This window comes from Phalacrocorax aristotelis, chromosome 6 (assembly GCF_949628215.1).
Source record: "Phalacrocorax aristotelis chromosome 6, bGulAri2.1, whole genome shotgun sequence".
Lineage (NCBI taxonomy): Eukaryota > Metazoa > Chordata > Aves > Suliformes > Phalacrocoracidae > Phalacrocorax > Phalacrocorax aristotelis.
In genome coordinates this window covers 32164355-32181425 of record NC_134281.1, presented here as the reverse complement: position 1 = coordinate 32181425, position 17071 = coordinate 32164355, and the positions used below count along the sequence as shown (strand labels likewise).

The 17071-nt window shown below is 48.8% G+C and overlaps 1 protein-coding gene across 2 annotated transcripts; it reads left to right on the top strand.

Moving 5' to 3' along the window:
* Positions 1-3325: 3325 nt before the first annotated feature.
* Positions 3326-12572, top strand: LOC142058902 (torsin-1A-interacting protein 2-like). Of its 2 annotated transcripts, none has more exons than XM_075096910.1 (6): positions 3326-3488; positions 4461-4655; positions 6348-6650; positions 6798-7118; positions 7531-7629; positions 8538-12572. In XM_075096910.1, the coding sequence occupies exons 2-6, from the start codon at positions 4622-4624 to the stop codon at positions 9302-9304; spliced, it is 1524 nt and encodes a 507-aa protein (XP_074953011.1). In that variant the 5' UTR covers positions 3326-3488; positions 4461-4621; the 3' UTR covers positions 9305-12572. The 2 variants fall into 2 exon arrangements, with proteins under 2 accessions (XP_074953011.1, XP_074953010.1); XM_075096909.1 differs by having other exon boundaries at positions 3337-3488; positions 7531-7695.
* The last annotated feature ends 4499 nt before the right edge of the window (positions 12573-17071 follow it).

The following is a 17071-nucleotide window of genomic DNA, read 5'->3' as shown; positions in this document are numbered from 1 at the left end:
CAGGGGCTCAGGCAGCCTTGGGTGACCCCCTGGGTGCTGCCTCCTCCAAGCCCGGTGGGAAGGAGTGCTGCCTGCTCCCAGTGAAAAGCACCCATGCTGTATGGTTGCTATTTACTGTAACGGAGTATGCACGAGGGTTGCATTTGAAACTATTCCATGCTTGTGTGTGCCTGGTCTTCCCCTCTTCCAACAGCAGACATGTTTTGTAACCGCTGCACAGATGCTTACCAGGGCAGCCAACAGTTCAGAAGCACTTTGGAAACACCTTGCTAAGCAAATAGAGGCCCTTTTACAAATTCTAAATGATTTCTACATACTGAAAAAGGATCAAGGCAGACGATACCGATGTCCGTAATAAACCTGATGGCAGTATCTTAACCTGCAATGTCCCTGAATGCATGTGCTCACATTTCTGACATTGTTTGTTTTGCAAGCTTGTAAATGGGGCAGGTGCGTACATCTTCCATGCACCCAAAGAAGAAGGCTGGGTGGGGAAGTGCCATTCAGTCTTCACTTCTGCAACTGTCTTGTCTGTACATCTATTTCAAAATAAAACCGATTTTAATGCTATACTAGCATATAGCATTATGTATACTGTGCTACACTGTAAATGTTCCAGTTTCATCTAGAAGCAAGTGAATATTTGTGAGAGAAATCATGCATACCTCCTTCTGTACTAGCCATAGAGTAAATACTGCCATTTTTTTCAGATGTAAAAGCAGGACACAGATGTTGAGCAACGTTTTCTAAAGCAAAAATAAAAGAGGATGTAACAAACACCACATCAGGAGATTTCAAAGTACAGCTGAACCATCCATGCAGTTCAAGTCAAGTAGAAAAAGGTCTGCCAGCAACTGGCTCATGATTTCTGACTGGGCAGAACTACAGCTACAGCTGGTATCACTTTATTTGCAAGTTTCCAAAGCAAGTTACTAAATGATTACCTTATGTATATATTTACATAGCATGTCCTTTGTTACTCACCTAGTCACTGTTGGTTTTTCTGCGGATTGAGAGAAAGTGCTATTCCTATTTAAATAAAACCCTCCTTCAAACTTGAGTTAAAGAAAAAGACCAGATTTTTAAAGTTACTGTTCTACATCCCAGCTCATAGCATTTGTGAGCACTGAAGGAAGAACAGCAAGGTTACACAACCTCAGCATGCTTCTTTTGTAACACTTTTGTGATGGTGGGTGACTCCACGTCCTAAACTGACCACTTAATTCTCCTGCCAAATTGCTTTTTGGGTTCTCAGCCTGCACAGGCTGAAGGTACTCCCCGATTTTGTCAGGCATTAGCCTCTTTCCCTTGCTGAGCTGGAGTTCTGCCACTGGTTTCAGGACGCTTGTGCTTCCGTGGAGAGGGTGGTCCCTCTGCCCACACCTGAGTGCTTCCCATGGTGAAGGGACTGGCTGCTTGTAGGGAGAGAGGGATGTAAAATACTTTGATTTTCATGAAGCCCTTGACACCTAGAGCTCCTGTCTGCTTTGGCCACTATGGCTCTTCCTTACTTATGGCTAGAAGCAGAGCAAATCAAATCCGCCTTTGGCCAGGATGCAAGATGGATGTCAACCACGAGCAGGGCCCTTGGGGAGAGATCTTACCCTCTGTAGATTAGCCACCCAGACTCCTTCCTTCCTGCTTTGCCATTGTCCCCAGTTTTACAGCCTTTACTGCACCCAGTGAGAGGTTGGCCATGATAAAAGAATGTGCTGAATCTGCCAGGGAGGAGGGAGGTGGACTCTGTCCCCTCCCTGCACCAGCAGGGTGGCTCTGCAGGTCACTGAGGAAGCCGCTGCCTTTCCGCACTGCTAGAGAGGAGGTGCAACCCTGCTGTTGCTACCCACGCACACCTCATGCCTTCTCACCCTCCTGACACGAACAGAGTCTGTATTGATACTCGTGCACATGCTCACCCCTTGTGTAGCGTGAGGCACGTGTCTCAAAGCTGAGCAGTTTCAATACGGTCAAGGGATGGATGCAAAGCTGGCTATAGGGCAGGGGGCAGCTCATGGAGGCCTGGGGAGAGGCAGAGAGGAAGCAGGGCACTCTCTGGCCAGTCTTGCCCAGGGGGCACAAACAGGGCAGCAAACACAGCCCCTTTCGGCTTTGGCACCCATCCCCAGTGGGACAGTGCTGGGTGCTGCGGGAGCATGAGGAGAACAGAGCACAGGATGGGGCTGGGATCATGTGCTTCCCCTAAATGGCATCTCCCATTGCCAGGTACAGCCCTGCCTGGTCCTGAACTAACTGTTTATGGGCCTGCTGTCCACAAATGAGACTCAGCCTGTTTTGAACCTTCTGACACTCTGCCTCTATGGTCCCCATCCAGAAAGGTCCAGGAATTTCCTGCACACAGCATAAAGCAGTACTTTCTTCTGCCCACCCTGACCCAACCTCCTACCTGTTTTATAAGTGTCTCAAGTCCTAGTATTGGGGGATTCGGTGAACAACAGCTCCACATCAGTGAAATTCCCCCCTTCAGCCTTCTGGTATCCAAACTGAGGCGTCCCAACTATTTAGTCTCTATCCCCTACAGGCACCATTTCAGTTGCCTTTCCCTGTGCTTCATTTCAGCCATTTGCCGCTGGGGTCCTCTGGGGATGTCAGTGCAAAGGCAGCAAGCTGACTTTGAGGGGAGGTTGCAGCCTCTGTGCTGCTGCTCCTTGCACTGATGCCTTTCTCTGGGGCATGTCTCCTGGGCAGGGGGGAATAGGGAAGGGCATTGGACCATACCTGTCCCCTGTGCAGCCACAGGAAGGCATAGCATCATTTTTTGGAAAATCATTGCCCAAATGAGGACAGGAACAGCTACACACACTCTCTCTGACCTTCCACCTGTTGCAGTCTCTGGACCATGCTGAAAGGGGAGCACTGGGGGGGCTCCCCTTTCCTTGCCCTCCAGGTTGATGCTTAAAGACACTCCATTTCACAGCCCGCAGCTCCCCAGCCTCCCTGCATTTGCACAACAGGCGATTTCAAGAGTCGGGTCTTCTGGCTATGTGTTCAGGTTGTTTTTCCTGTGGTACTTTTCATCTTCATATATCTATTCTCAAAACAGTTCCCTCCTCACAATCATTTAGTTGTTTAAATCTGCAATGCTGTTACTTAACTCAGGAAGCCCCCAGTCATCCAGTCTGCCTGAATGAAACTGCACAACTGTGGAGTTTCAGAAATACAACCAAAAACGAAGTTACCATTTCCTGAATGCTCCTGAGAATGACTGCTCTTCACTGGGGAAAAGCCGTCCACCTTTGGCGAGAAGGAGGGAAGGAAAACTACACCTCCCAGCAGCCCGCCGGGCGCCTGTGGAAGGGCAGAGTTCACTGTCACGTTGACAGTGGAGGATTAAGGCTGTGCTTTGGGGGCACGGGCTGTCCTGCTACAAGCAGAGCCAAAGGGCCTCTGGGAAGGACAAGCGGAGGGGCCAGTGCTGGGGCCTCTGATTCACTTCGCTGCCCTGTCTGGCTCCAAACCTCCAAGCCTGGGTAAGTGTCTGACTCTGCAAACCACTTTGTTCCTCTGACTTCCTTCTTCTCCCAAAGCGCCACCAGCGGGAACAGTACGGAGAGGGGAGGGACGAGAGCTGGGCGGCAGAGCGTGGCAATTATACCCCCCTGCACCACCAAATCTTGTATTTAGCAAGAAAACTCAGCTGTAGGGATAGTGCGGGTGGGGGAAGGCACCCCCATATGCTAGAAGAACTGCTGTGAAGGCTGAGCTTGAGATTTTTGTATGGAAATCTGCACCAGACACTCTCCAGCAGGGAGTTTTCGATGCCGCCTAGTTATGCGCGGGCAGGCGTTGCCCTTGTGAAAGCCATCGACTTTCTCTGATTACACCAGTGAGCCTAGCTCCGTCCTATGCAGCCATCCGGTCCCAAAGCGCTTTAGCAGAGGAGACAGTTGTTGGGGGGGTGTAGAAGAGTCAGGCTGTGGCTCCAGGTTCACAACATCTGGCCAAGGCACTGCTCGGCCCCCTCATATGGGCACGAAGTCGGGTGGGGCTAATGTTGCTGCACAGGGCCTGGGCAGTGTTTCTGCCAGCAGCTTTGCCTTGCAGCACCATCATCTCCTGAGCCAAGACACTGGAGGCAGGAAGGTGAGGTGGAGTAGGCTCCTTGCTCTATGTCAACCTGGCTATGAGATACAAGGTGCCCGCAAGCACATGGGGCAGCCTGCCTCCAGGTTTGCCATCTTGGAGCACAGCCGAATCTATCCAAATCCATCCAGATGAGAAACCAGTGCCTCACCCTGCTAGCTTGTCCCAAGAAAACTGTGGTTTGCTTTAGCCCTTGGACTGCTTGTAGCCTGCCAGGAAGCAAAATAGCTAATAGCCCTTGGGCTGAAGGTTCACAGTTATCAGTGACATCCCTCCATTTTCATACCACCTTAGTAAGCATGGAGGGAGGAGCCTCATTCTCCGCCATGAATCACTGCTCCTGTGTTTGTGCTTATCAGGGTTATGGGCATTTAGTTGTAATTCCTGAGGCCAAGATGGTATGGTGTCTGTGAGGAGGCTTGGTCAGCCACTTGAAGAGCGGGGAGATACAGCTTCTTATGACCAAAGGAGAAGGTGAAACAAAACAGTGCAGAAGCCAGAGCTCCAGGGGAGAGAGAATATGGAAGAGAATCCAAGCATGTATCTGTCTGGAGGTAAGTGAATCCTACACTTACTCCGTCTACTAGGAAAATCCCTTTGCAAGAAGTTTTCAACAGTGACATGAGAAATCTAAGCAAAAAAAAAAAAAAAAGCCTCTTTTCTAGGCCAAGAAAAGCAAGTTGATATATTTTCTTGGAGGGTAAAAGATTAACCAGTTGCTTTCACTTTTGGATTCCCATAGGCAACAGGTTTAGACTCTGTGTCCAGGCTGGCAGCACAAGGAAGGCTAAAGATGGAGCTCCAGACTGGGGGCCTTTCTTCCCTCCATCCCAGTGCTTCCCATCTACAGATGCTTAAATAATAAGCCAGTTTCCCACCACCTATGGAGGTGGGAAGGGCAGGGCAAGGAGTACTGTTTGTGCCCAGCTTGAATAGCAGGATACCTCCAGGTTCCTCATATTTCAGTTTTTAATGTGTATTTACAATCTCCAGATGCCTTGTTATGGCTACTACGTGTGAGTGTTTCAGTGACACTGTGGTGCTATAACCATCTCAGATCTGTCCTAGGTGGTCAGAAGTGTTCCCATAATACTCAGCAACAGGAATGTAAAAATCATTCTCCAAAGGATGGCATGTTCTGACAAGTGCAGCTTTTCCTCTGCTTTCCAATTAGTAGGGAATTCATTGCCATTTTTATCAGTCTTTATTCTGATTTAAGCGTAATCATTTCTATGATATTGTAGTGCTTGATCATTCATAAGCAATTTTTCGCAAATAGCACCTGAAATTCGAGCTGCACCGTTTGGTTTTATAAGATTCAGAATATGTTGCAAACGCTTGTGTTCAGCCTCAGATTTCTCTATTGAATTATGCTCCAGTGTTTGTTTTTCATTATACATTGCCATAGCTCTTTGGGAGAGCAGCTCCAGTACAGGAGCAGAGAAGGAGCACAAGCAGAGCTAATATTTGTGTTCAGGCAGATGCTTGAAGTGTTCTGGCCAGTGCTCAACAACAGCCTTAGAAATTCTTCAAATCCATCAGCTTAATTTACCAACCTAGGAAAACACTCTATCTGTGGAAGATGTGGTAACATATCCTACCACTTAATGAAAGAATTGACTGCCCACCCCGCAGAGAACAGTGTGGGACATAGGCTGAGATAGAGTTAACTTTCCTTATAGCACCTGTACAGTGCTGTGATTTGGGTTTGTGGTTTAAAAAAAAAGTGTTGATAACACAGCAATGTTTTGGCTATGGCTGAACAGTGCTGCACAGCATCAAGGATTTCTCTTTCCCCCCCTGCCTCTCCCCCCACCAAGCAAATAATCTGGGGTGGGCAGAAGATTGGGCGGGGACCCAAGGTGAGCAAAGGGATATTGCACACAGTGTAATATCATGCTCAGCTACAAGAACTAGGGTACAGGAAGAAAGGGAGAGGGCGTTGGCTTCCGAAGTGGCCATTGCTTGGAGACTGGGCTGGCATCAGCCCGCTTGTAGGGGGTGGTGAGCGATTGCCTGTGCATCACTTGTGACTCTCCCCCCCCCATTTCCTTCACCTATTCAGCTGTCTTGATCTCGACCCATGAGTTTTCTCACTTTTGGTCACCCTATTCTCTCCCCCCATCTCACTGGGGGTAGATGTTTCTGAAATGCAAGAACTGGGAGTTTTACAGGGTGGTGGTAAAGCACTAGGTATTCTTGACTCCTGTATGGCTAGCTGAGCTTGTGAACTCTGATCCCAACAGCTGGGCCAGCCCAAGATGAGGCGGAGAGCACAGCTGAGCATCCTGTGCACCAAGAGCCCACCCAAGAGACACCTGAGCACCAAGTGAAAAGCAGGCAGCCTGAGACCTCCTGCAAACCAGAGGAGGACTCTTTGGTGTGTGAATCAGCAACTACCGATGGAGGAGAGACAACACCATCAGATTCAGCTGGCCCTACAGTAGAGGAGGTGGCTCCCCAAGAAACTGAAGTATCACTGGATGAATCTGGGAAGACAAGAGATGGGGTCTCAGAAGGATGCCAGGAAGAAGACAACTTGGGTCAAGGTGAGTCTCTCCCCTTCTGTGTGTACAGCATTTCCAAAATGAAGATAAGCTGGGCCTTTGCTTAGAGGAGGCAGAGCAGGAGAAAGGGTTATTGGTTCTTGTGCTAAAAAAGATTAAGTGTAGGTCTGTGAATTTTATTCCTTGCAGCCAGGCTGGCTCATGATAAAATGGATGGCAAAGGAGACAGCCTTGTCCACCAGGAAACATGGAAGGACCAGGAGACAAGCAAGCAATGTGAAAGCTCCTACACAGCAGAGGAAGATGCTTCATCAAGAAGCAAGTCACTGAACTCTGACAGTAAAGAGACACATTCGGACGTGACTGCCACAGAAGATGTCACCAGGAGTCTCTTGGCAGAGAAGAGCACCAGTGCCCCTCTCCAAGACTGGGAGCCACAAGAGCACATAGGGCAAGAAGCACAGGAGAGCAGGTCCCAAGGCACATTAAGGAACAGACATGGGACCAAAGGTGAGCTGGTGGCTGCACACTGCTGCTCTTCCACCATGAACATGCCTACACTTTCCATAGGAATTAGAAAGACGGCGGCATGGTGAGCTCTCCAGTGCTTGCTGCCAGTTTTCCAGAGTTGAGCTGGAAAGAAGGTATAAGAAATTAACTGGCTGCTCTCTTCCCCTCTCCTTTGGCTACTGTCCTGCTTTGAAAGGCATGAAACCATGCTGCACTCTGCATCATCTTTCTCCTTCCCCTGCCCCAAAAGCAGAGGGAGCCAAGACTCACAGCAGTATTAACCCAAAGCAGTATTCGCTTCTAATGCTTTCTCTCAGCTGGGAGCTCCAGACAGCTCTGTTGCTTTTCTTACTACAGCCCAACTTACCTGTTCCTTCAATGTTGAGCAGCACATTTCTTTCTCTTACTACAGGGCACACAGCCTCAAAGCCAGAGGCTCAGTGCTGCTTGCAGAATGTCACCACACAAAACACAGACCAGGAGAAGGCCAAAGTGTCCCTCTTGCTGAAAGGTGAGGAAAAGAATCTTCCCTCGTGCGTTACTCGTCGACCAGAAGTCATTGATCCTCCAGGAACAAGTAATGAAGCACATTTAATTCTTCTTCTCTCTCAGGACCTTTCACAGCCTTTTCTGAGGGTTTGAGGGAAAAAACATCCCCTTAAAAATAGGCTCAGTTTGAGCCTATAGTAGCAGCTTTCCCTCCAGCTCTCCAGACTCAAAAGCAGGCACATCATGTTCAGCATGCCAGGAGTACCCTGCCATGTCCTGGGAGGTCTGACGTTCCTACGCTGATAGTCCCCCTTCCCAGTTCCCCTTTCTGTCATGGGGCCCCAAGCAGGAACCATCATGGTGATCTGCACCATGCATTTCTCCTGATAGAAAGACACCCTGCTTTGCCATGGAGAGGGATGGAAGCAGTCTGGACCATGCTGTCCTCCTTTTCTGGGTAGAATCATGGTAGCCTTTGTCCACCCAGCATAACTAGGACGAAGGCAGCAAACAGGACACCTTAGCTGGGTCAGACACCTCCATATGTAGGGGTCTGTGCTCCAATGGCCACAAACCTTAAAGAAAACCTTAAAGAAAACAGAGCAGAGGGAAAAGAAGAAAGCTTGTAGCCAGCTGCAATTTCCTCAGGAAATTTTGCATTGCAACCACAAAGCTGTAGCCTTGCCTCTGTATCTGGAGCTGTAGTCCCCCTGGCTGGTGTGTGGGAGCATGGGTCTGACAACATGGGGCAAGCAGCCTTTCACCATTCCTGGACCCACAGACAGCGTGCCAACCTGAACCACTTTCCTGGGGTAGTGGGGAAGGTCTGGGAGGGGGAAAAAGCCCTTATAGCTACTTTCCAGCATACCACTGCAGGTCACTTGGGTCTGACTTCTGTTCCCCATCTCGGGTCTCTCTGCTGTTGAACAGGGCTTGTCGTCGTGAGCCTTGTGTTGCTTTGCTTCTGCCTATTCTGCTTCGGCAACCCAAACTCCAAGTCCCAGCAAGCCCCCAAGAACCCCACAGTGGAGGCCTTTCTGTCCCAGTTCAACCAGCTGCAGGACAGGTTTCCGGGGCAGAGTCCCCACCTGTGGCTTCGTGGGCGCAAGTTCCTGCAGAAGCACCTCAATGCGTCTCACCACACACAGCCAGCCATCATCATCTTCACAGCTGCCCGCAAGGGTGAGCGGACCTTGCGATGCCTTAGTGCCCGTGTGGCTGACACCTACTCAGCTGCCCTGCATGCCAGCATGGTCCAGATCGATGGCTTGGATATATCCAGGCTCCAGAGTGATGAGGCCAAGCTGGAGGTGGACTCAGAGCTGAGCTCAGCTTTCCAGGGTGGGGGCCGTGCTGCAGTGATACACCGCTTCGAGTTGCTGCCGGCAGGGGCCACCCTCATCTTCTACAAATATTGTGACCACGAAAGTGCTGCTTTCAAGGATGTGGCCCTGCTGCTGACCGTGCTGCTGGAGGAGGAGATGCTGGAGACCCACATTAGCCTCCAGCAGGTGGAAGAGAGGGTCCGTGACTTCCTCTGGGCCAAGTTCATCAACACCAGGACCCCCAGCTCCTACAACCACATGGACTCAGACAAGCTGAGTGGGCTGTGGAGCCGCATCTCCCACCTGGTCCTACCGATCCACCCAGTGCAAACCATCGAGAAGGGGGGCTGCCATACCCACACCAAACCTTAGGGTCAAAAGATGCCAGAGTCCCTGGAAGGGTTGGAAAGATGGTCCTAGCTGGCTCCGGTGCAGGCAGAGGCACAACCAGTGCTATTTCTCTTCAATTTGTTTCCCATACCTTCCTGCAAAGAATTGGACAGGTACAAATCGATCCAGGCCATTTGGCCAGCTGAGTCCTGGAAGTGATAGATCACATACTTCCTTCTGGCAAATGGAAAGACCAGGCATTTTAGACTGCTAATTGCACAGGAGGACAAGGCTGTGTGGGCAGGCAGGAGGGAAGACAAGACTTTGCAGGTAGTGTTTCTATCAGGAAATAAACAAATAACGTACACAACAATTACAGCAGAAAGATATTTCAACTCAGTAGCTCTTTCATTTCTCCCTGCCCTTCAGTTTGCTAATATTGTATATATCAGTCTCACAATGTACTTCATATAGAAGGTTTTTCTCTCTTTGCAGAGAGCTGCTGGAACACAGGAAGGTCAAATTCCACAAAGCCCAACGTTTTGAAGGCATGTTTCAAAAAGAAACCCAGTTTGCTAGTCAAAGATTTGACCAGTCAGTTCTGATAGAGTCCCACTTGCACAGACTGAATGACACCCAGCAAAGACCAGATCCTAAATATAGGATGTTAAAATAAACCTGCAATTCAGAAATCAATTAAAACACCAATCACGAGAAAATTCAGGTTGTCAGCACTCAAAACAGTGCACTAAAGGGGGGGATCACTTGAGGGGATCTCATATGCCAGAGAATAAGCTCCAAAGACAGAGAGCAATGAAAGAGAAACCACCTTATTGTCACTCTGATAGTGTGATGCCTCAAGGGATTGCACAGGTGAAAGAATGAGTAATACAGTTTAAATTAATGCTCTCTCTCTCAAAAAATAAGTCTACCTTCAATTGCATTGCCACCACAAGGCTATGAGTATCTCTTTGGGCTGATGCATCAGCTTTGGTCCTACACAATAGATCGTGCTTCACCCAGATCTCTGAACTGTGTGTAGGGCCTGCCTGCCTCTTCCCCACCTAACTTTTATTGATGAATGTAGAGGTTAACACTGATATCTATTTCAAACCACTTAGGGCAGCACACCAGGTCCTTGCCTTCCAAAGGTACATATGCCTCCCTGCCAAGCAGCTGGTGCCCTGGGATGTGCTAAAGCACCTAGGACCAGAGCTGAGATTAGCAGGTAAAGACAGTGTCTCTGGTGTTCACACTAAAAATCCTCAACAAAGCAGGCTGGTTTCTTACCATACCTCCTCTTCTGCATCCCAGGAAGAGAAATCTGAGCCCTGGAAACACTGTGGTGCCCCTACATACTGCATTTCTGCAGATGCTCTGGGGCAGGGCAGCTAACTCAGGGAACACCTGAGGGGTGGGTGCAGGTTATAGCATTTGTAATAAGCCTACAGTCAGCCCCAGGTGTCAGTCCCTTGTGCCTACAGTGCTGCTTGCTGGAGAAGGAGCAGCTGTAGCAGAGCATGGCTTATTTCCATATAAGCAGCATAGACTGGGGCCTTGCAGACCCAGGCTCTGTATCTGAAAAAGACACAAGTCAAGAACAATACAGTGTTTTTACAAGCAGCACACCTGAGTGCTCCTTTCAGCAACCGGACAGGGTCTCCTGCCAACAGTGCCTTGCTGCCCTGCCCTGCCGATGGCTCAGCGGAGGCACAGCCCTGTACCCTAAAACCACAGCCTGTCTCTTCTTTCCACCTGCTGTGTGCCTTGACCTGTCTCAGACGATTTGTGGCCATTACCTGGAGGAGGTGACAAAATGAAGGAAGATGAGGGGGTTATTTATTCATGTTCTAACCAAAGAACAAATTTTTTGGTTGGCTGGGGACATGAAGACAAGACCACAGGGGTTTTAACTGTGATACACACTGGCCTAGATGTGAGAATTACCTGCTGAAGCCCAGTATCAGCAGGGCAGCCCAGGGCATAGTTTTGTACAAGATACAGGTTGCTTCCTCCCCTCCCTCCTTTTTATTGCTATACACTACATTGGTAACAGAAAACACTGTTTCCGTTCTGTGCAGTTCAGTATGGGCATTGATGTAAGCATCAGCAGAACACCATATATTGGTAGCTGGGCATGAGTGGGGCTCCCCTGGGCTCAGTGTTGGGGCCAGTCTTGTTTAATATCTTTATCAATGATCTGGATGAGGGGATCGAGTGCACCCTTGGAAAGTTTGCAGATGACACTACGTTGGGTGGGAGTGTTGATCTGCTCGAGGATAGGAAGGCTCTGCAGAGGGACATGGACAGGCCGGATCGATGGGCCAAGGCCAATTGTATGAAGTTTAACAAGGCCAAGTGCCAAGTCCTACACTTGGGTCACAACAGCCCCATGCAATGCCACAGGCTTGGTGAAGAATGGCTGGAAAGCTGCCCGGCAGAGAAGGACCTGGGGGTGTTGGTTGACAGCTGGCTGAACGTGAGCCAGCAGTGTGCTCAGGTGGCCAAGACAGCCACCAGCATCCTGGCTTTTATCAGGAATAGTGTGGCCAGCAGAATCAGGGAAGTGATCGTGTCCCTGTACTTGGCACTGGTGAGGCTGCACCTTGAATATTGTGTTCAGTTTTGGGCCCCTCACTACAAGAAGGACACTGAGGTGCTGGAGCGTGTCCAGAGAAGGGCAATGAAGCTGGTGAGGGGTCTGGAGAACAAGTCTGATGAGGAGATGTTGAGGGAACTGGGGTTGTTTAGCCTGGAGGAGGCTGAGGGGAGACCTTATCGCTCTCTACAACTACCTGAAAGGAGGTTGTAGTGAGGTGGGTGTTGGTGTCTTCTCCCAAGTTACTAGCGATAGAATGAGATAAAATGGCTCAAGCTGTGTCAGGGGAGGTTTAGATTGGATATTAGGAAAAATTTCTTTACTGAAAGAGTGGTCAGACATTGGAACAGGCTTCCCAGAGAGGTGGTAGAGTTGCCATCCCTGGAGGTATTTAAAAGATGTGTAGACGTGGCACTTCAGGGCATGGTTTAGGAGACATGGTGGTGTTGGGCTGATGGTTGGACTTGATGATCCTAGAGGTCTTTCCAACCTTAAAGATTCTATGATTCTATTATTAATCATGTTATGGCCATATCTTAAGGGAAAACTGTATTTTAATGTTATCTTGCTCTCGGTTTTATGTACTGTGTTTGTAATGCATAGCCAAGGTGTGCAAAGGCGCCTGCATGCTGCTTGGGCATGTTGCTGTAAGCATCATCCACCTAAGCTGTTCTAATAAAGAGATATTTTTATGACTTCTTAAAGACAAAATATGTGCTTGCTTCTAAAACAAGACTTCTATTTAAAAATAAATAATGAGATTATGAAAGAAATCAGCAAAGTCTTCAAAGTGAGACTGGAGTCTTACCATATTCTGTTGGGGTTTTTTTCTAGTAATTTTCAGTTAATTAAGCAAAAGAGATCATTGATTTGGACAAAGTTTTATTTAGGTCAGGGCTGTAGTTGGGCAAACAAAGTGAATATTTGCTTTTTCCACAAAAACTCCAACCAACCTTTTTCTCAGTTGTTTGGGGCAAACATTTGCAGCTTTTCAGCTAAGGCAAAACTGAAAACAAACTCCCAAACAGCTGCTGAATTCAACACAGGCTGAAACATACTAAGGTTTGCATAATACTTCATGATAATAATTAAAACAAAATCCACTGACAACTGAAATATTTCAGAAATACAGAAAGCAAATACTTCTAATTTCAACACCCTTGATCAGATCAGTTCCACCCAATGTTACACCACCTCAGCACACACAAATTTTTGATTTGTGGTGAATTATTTTGCCCAGTGAGAGGGTTGGAAAAAAAGAGGTTTTACCCTCTGGATTATTTCCAGATTATTGGAATAATCTTAAGAAATAAGAAGATCCAGAAATTATTCTGGATTTTCTTCAATCTCTGTCCAGACCCTGGCAACCTAAAAACTAATAACATTTGCATCTGTTTTCAAATAAATGTTCATGTGACCAATTGTCAGAAGTAAACATCACTCATATCCTGTTGTCTGATGCAAAAGGATAAGATTTGGTCCTAGCCCAAAGATTCAGATGCAAATCCAGTGTCACCAAGTGCAGTGATTTCTGGGTGCCAAGACCAGGCTGCTTTTTCAGTGTTGCACATGAATTCAAAAGTGATTCCAAAGGGAGCAGCTGAACGAGCTCCAAGAACGTCTCCAGGCAGAAAGATACAGCAGTGATTCTCCCTTAAATGATGTGCTCACCGTGATTTGTGTTGGTAAATAACATCATTGTCCTTGTACCTGCTCTAAAAACCAGGTTGAACCAAGAGTGGGAGAGGTGCCCTCTGTTGAAGAGAGGCAGGGAAACCAGGACCGGCAAGTCCAGAGGCTGTTCAGCAGTGACAGCACCTCTCTGTAAACTCTGGGGCAAAATCTGCAGCCTGTTCAGAGAATGGATCTTTAATATGTACCAAGCAAGAGCATCCTGCGAGAGTCCCTGAAATGGCCAAGCAGTACTTCCCCTGAAAGGAAAGTGAGAGACATCGACGCAGAGGTGCCAGGCTGACCTCCCCAGCTGCCGCCAGGCTGAACCTTCCCACCCACCATGCTAAGACGCAGCATTTCCACACCATCCCCTTCCTAGGGACACTTTGGGGGGGGCAGTGGGACCCCCAGCAAGGTCCTTCAGCTGGTTTCTCCCAGCTAGCAGTTTGGGTTCCCTACTCTTCACAGACTGATAGTTAATTCAGAAACATGCTGTGCTCCGGCGTGTGCTTCCCCAGGGCAGGGTGCTGGCATGGGTGCAGCATGTGCAGAGGGAGACCGTTGGGTGACACAAAGGACGTGGGGCACAGCCAAGGGCGGAGGCACTTGCGGCAGCTTCAGAGGAACTAAAGCTCCCCCTTCCCTCCAGCTCTCTGACAGCAGCAAGAGGTCAGCACAAGACCAGGACGGAGCGCGACACGGTCCAGCTCTACACCATCTGAGGTAAATGAATTTATTCCTCCTGGGCACCACATCCACCTGTGCTAAGGGCAGCTCTTCCCTTCAACTGTCCTCCACACGCCTAGTTCATAATCTCTCCAGGACCATCCCTTCCTGCACACACACACATTCCCCAAGCATGCAAGGCCATGGGTTTGGCTGGAGCTTATCAGTTGCTTGCTCTTATGTCAATGCTAAAGCTAAATTATTTTTCAAGTCCTCATCTACAAAAAAAAAAATAAATTATTCTACTTGGCCTGTCGAAGAATGCATCCCCCTCTGCAACTATCTTTCATTTTTTTTGCAGTCCTCCTCTCTGCAGCAGTAGTTCTGCAGGGAAGGATGTGCTGCCACAAGGTGCTCAAAAACCCTAAAAATTACCTTGAAAATTACATAGCAGCTCTGCTGAGGGGCAAAACCAGTTCCAGAAGGCCAGTCTGGACTGCTTTGCCACAAAATAAGCACTGATTACATGTGTGAGAGTGCCACTGCCTTGTGAGCTGACAGAAACTCATCATCCCCAGCGTTTAAAGGTGAGTGGCTCAGCTGGCACTGCATGGCCTTGGCTTGCTATCCTGCTCTGCCTTCAGCATCCCTGTCCCTGAGACAGGCACATTGTGCCACAGCTCTTTTACCCCTTTGCATGAGTGCACAATAAAGCACGAAGAAGGCAGAATGCAAAGAGACAGGTAGTGAACCCAGCTAAGCCGCGTTTCTCCTGTTGAGCTTTAACCTCTGGGAGCTTGTCCACAGCTTAACTCTCCTGCAGCTCTGCACATGGGCAGGCTCCACCGCTGCAGGGCTGGTCCCTCGGGGGTCACTTTTAGGCCTACAAAACCTCCATTGTAAGAGAGATTTGCAGATATTGGGAGCTTAAGATGTTTTTTTTTTTATTTCCCCCCTTCGCCTCCCCAGGGAAGCAGCCATACAATGGATTGCACAAAGGAGCTTGGCCTCAGCCTGTGGGATGTGGATCCAAGAGCCTGCAATGAAAAGGCTCAAAGAATACAGCTTGCAAGTGTGTTCCCAGCACAGGGAGGAGGCAAAGCCATAAGCAGACCTCCCACTGGCCTCTCCCTGCTTTGGCTGGACTGTGCAGTTATGCTCAGTCTGAGCAGGGGGCTCTGCAGATCCCTCGTGAGGGCACTTGAGAGCTGAAGATCCTCTCAGAGCCAGAGCAGAGGCAGCAGCATGGTTCAACAGGAGAGATGGAAACAGCCTCCCCATAGCACACCTCCTTTGAGGTCTGCTCCATCCTCTGCCCCAGCAGCCCAGGGACCACTTAGACATCTCCAGGAAGCAGTTTCAGGTCATGGGGATCTCCATGGAGGAGCAAACCTGGCCTTTTCCCACAATTACAGCATGAGCCGAATGAAGCCACTGTTTTCTCGATGTTAACAGAGCTGAACTCTTGGAGCTGCTCAGAAGGACCAGCCATTTCCCTGGTCAGACCTTGTATCTGCAGAGTGGAGCCTTGGACCCCACAGGTTTCTCCTCACAGGGAGAGCAAAGTCCAGTTGCTGTTTCTGCTCCCAGGGGGCATCTGTGCTGGGGCAAGCACCAGGTAAAGCCAACTGAGTTACAGGGACTGTTCAGCCAGAGGGATGGACTAAAAACCAAGTGCAACGTCTTGCAAGACTGCTATCAAAGACAGGCTCCCTCCAGCAGCTTGGTCAATGGGAGGAAAACACACACATACACAGAGAAATAAAGAGGTGTCCAAAGACCTTTACACTCCAGGCCAGTCTCTCACATGCATTTTTCTAAACTCTCAGCCTCTATAATTACAATCCCAGGACTTTCCCCACAGGAAAATGGCTGTCACCTGTGGCAACTGCAAATGGGTTGTGAGCAGAATAAATGCCTTCAGGTCATGTTAGAGGATGATTTACTCCAGTCATGCAGGACCTGCTGCAACAGCAGCCACAAACACTGGTCCTCCTCACCAGAAACAATGCCCTTTGATTGCCCTCCTGACTATGTCTGGAAGCTTTTTGGAGAAACAGTTGGCCGAGACAAGAGGTTGAAATCCTAGGCAACGTCCAGAGGGCAGGGGATGAGTGCAAATCATTTCCCCTAAGCAGCCCATGTGTCTAAACTTGGCTGGCACCTACAGTGAAAGATGCTGGCTGGCCCCAGCTCAATTCCTGTTATGGAGCAACTGTTAGGATGAAACCACATGGTCCCGGTCTTGGGTGCTATTAAAGAAGAGATCCTCAACATTTGTGAATCTTTTAAACATTCCCTGGTGGTAATACAGACCTACTTGCTGTCAATAGTGTATGTGAAACTGGGAAGCAACTGGGGAAAAGCACCTTGTAATGGTAGAGCTGAATGCAAAACCACAAAGGGCTGCTGCACATGCAGAGCTCAGCCTGCTCATGCACATAATACAGCCCACAGCAGAACGAGTTGGCTCAGTTAGAAATCAGCAACTTTACTTTATGGTCTAAGTAAAGACAGTAGGAAAAAAAATACAAATTGTGAGAGATGGATTACAAACAATTACAAGTCTGGAGGCTGGTTGTGGTGGCTGGCGATGGTTTTATTAGCAAATTGCTCCCACATTGACTGAGAGTATTCAAAATCTCCTCTGAACAAGGAAACAACCACACTGCTTAAACTCGGGGTGTAAAATGGCAAGCAGATTTTAACATTGCCTTGCTGGCTTCCACACATCACTTGTTTTACCCCTGTGATGAGAAGGTGCTCTGGAGTTGTGCTTGTGGGATGAGAGCAGGACTAGCAAGAAAGGTCAGGACAGAGGGGCCCTGGAGGGGAGAGCATCACAGGCCACCTGGATTTGCCCTGTCATG

Bases quoted from the DNA above. Each gene is read 5' to 3' on its own strand.
- LOC142058902 (XM_075096909.1), top strand. From the start codon at position 4,622: ATGGAAGAGAATCCAAGCATGTATCTGTCTGGAG. The intron at 4,656-6,347 runs GTAAGTGAATCC...TGATCCCAACAG, and splicing joins AAGCATGTATCTGTCTGGAG to CTGGGCCAGCCCAAGATGAG. The intron at 7,696-8,537 runs GTAATGAAGCAC...GCTGTTGAACAG, and splicing joins CATTGATCCTCCAGGAACAA to GGCTTGTCGTCGTGAGCCTT.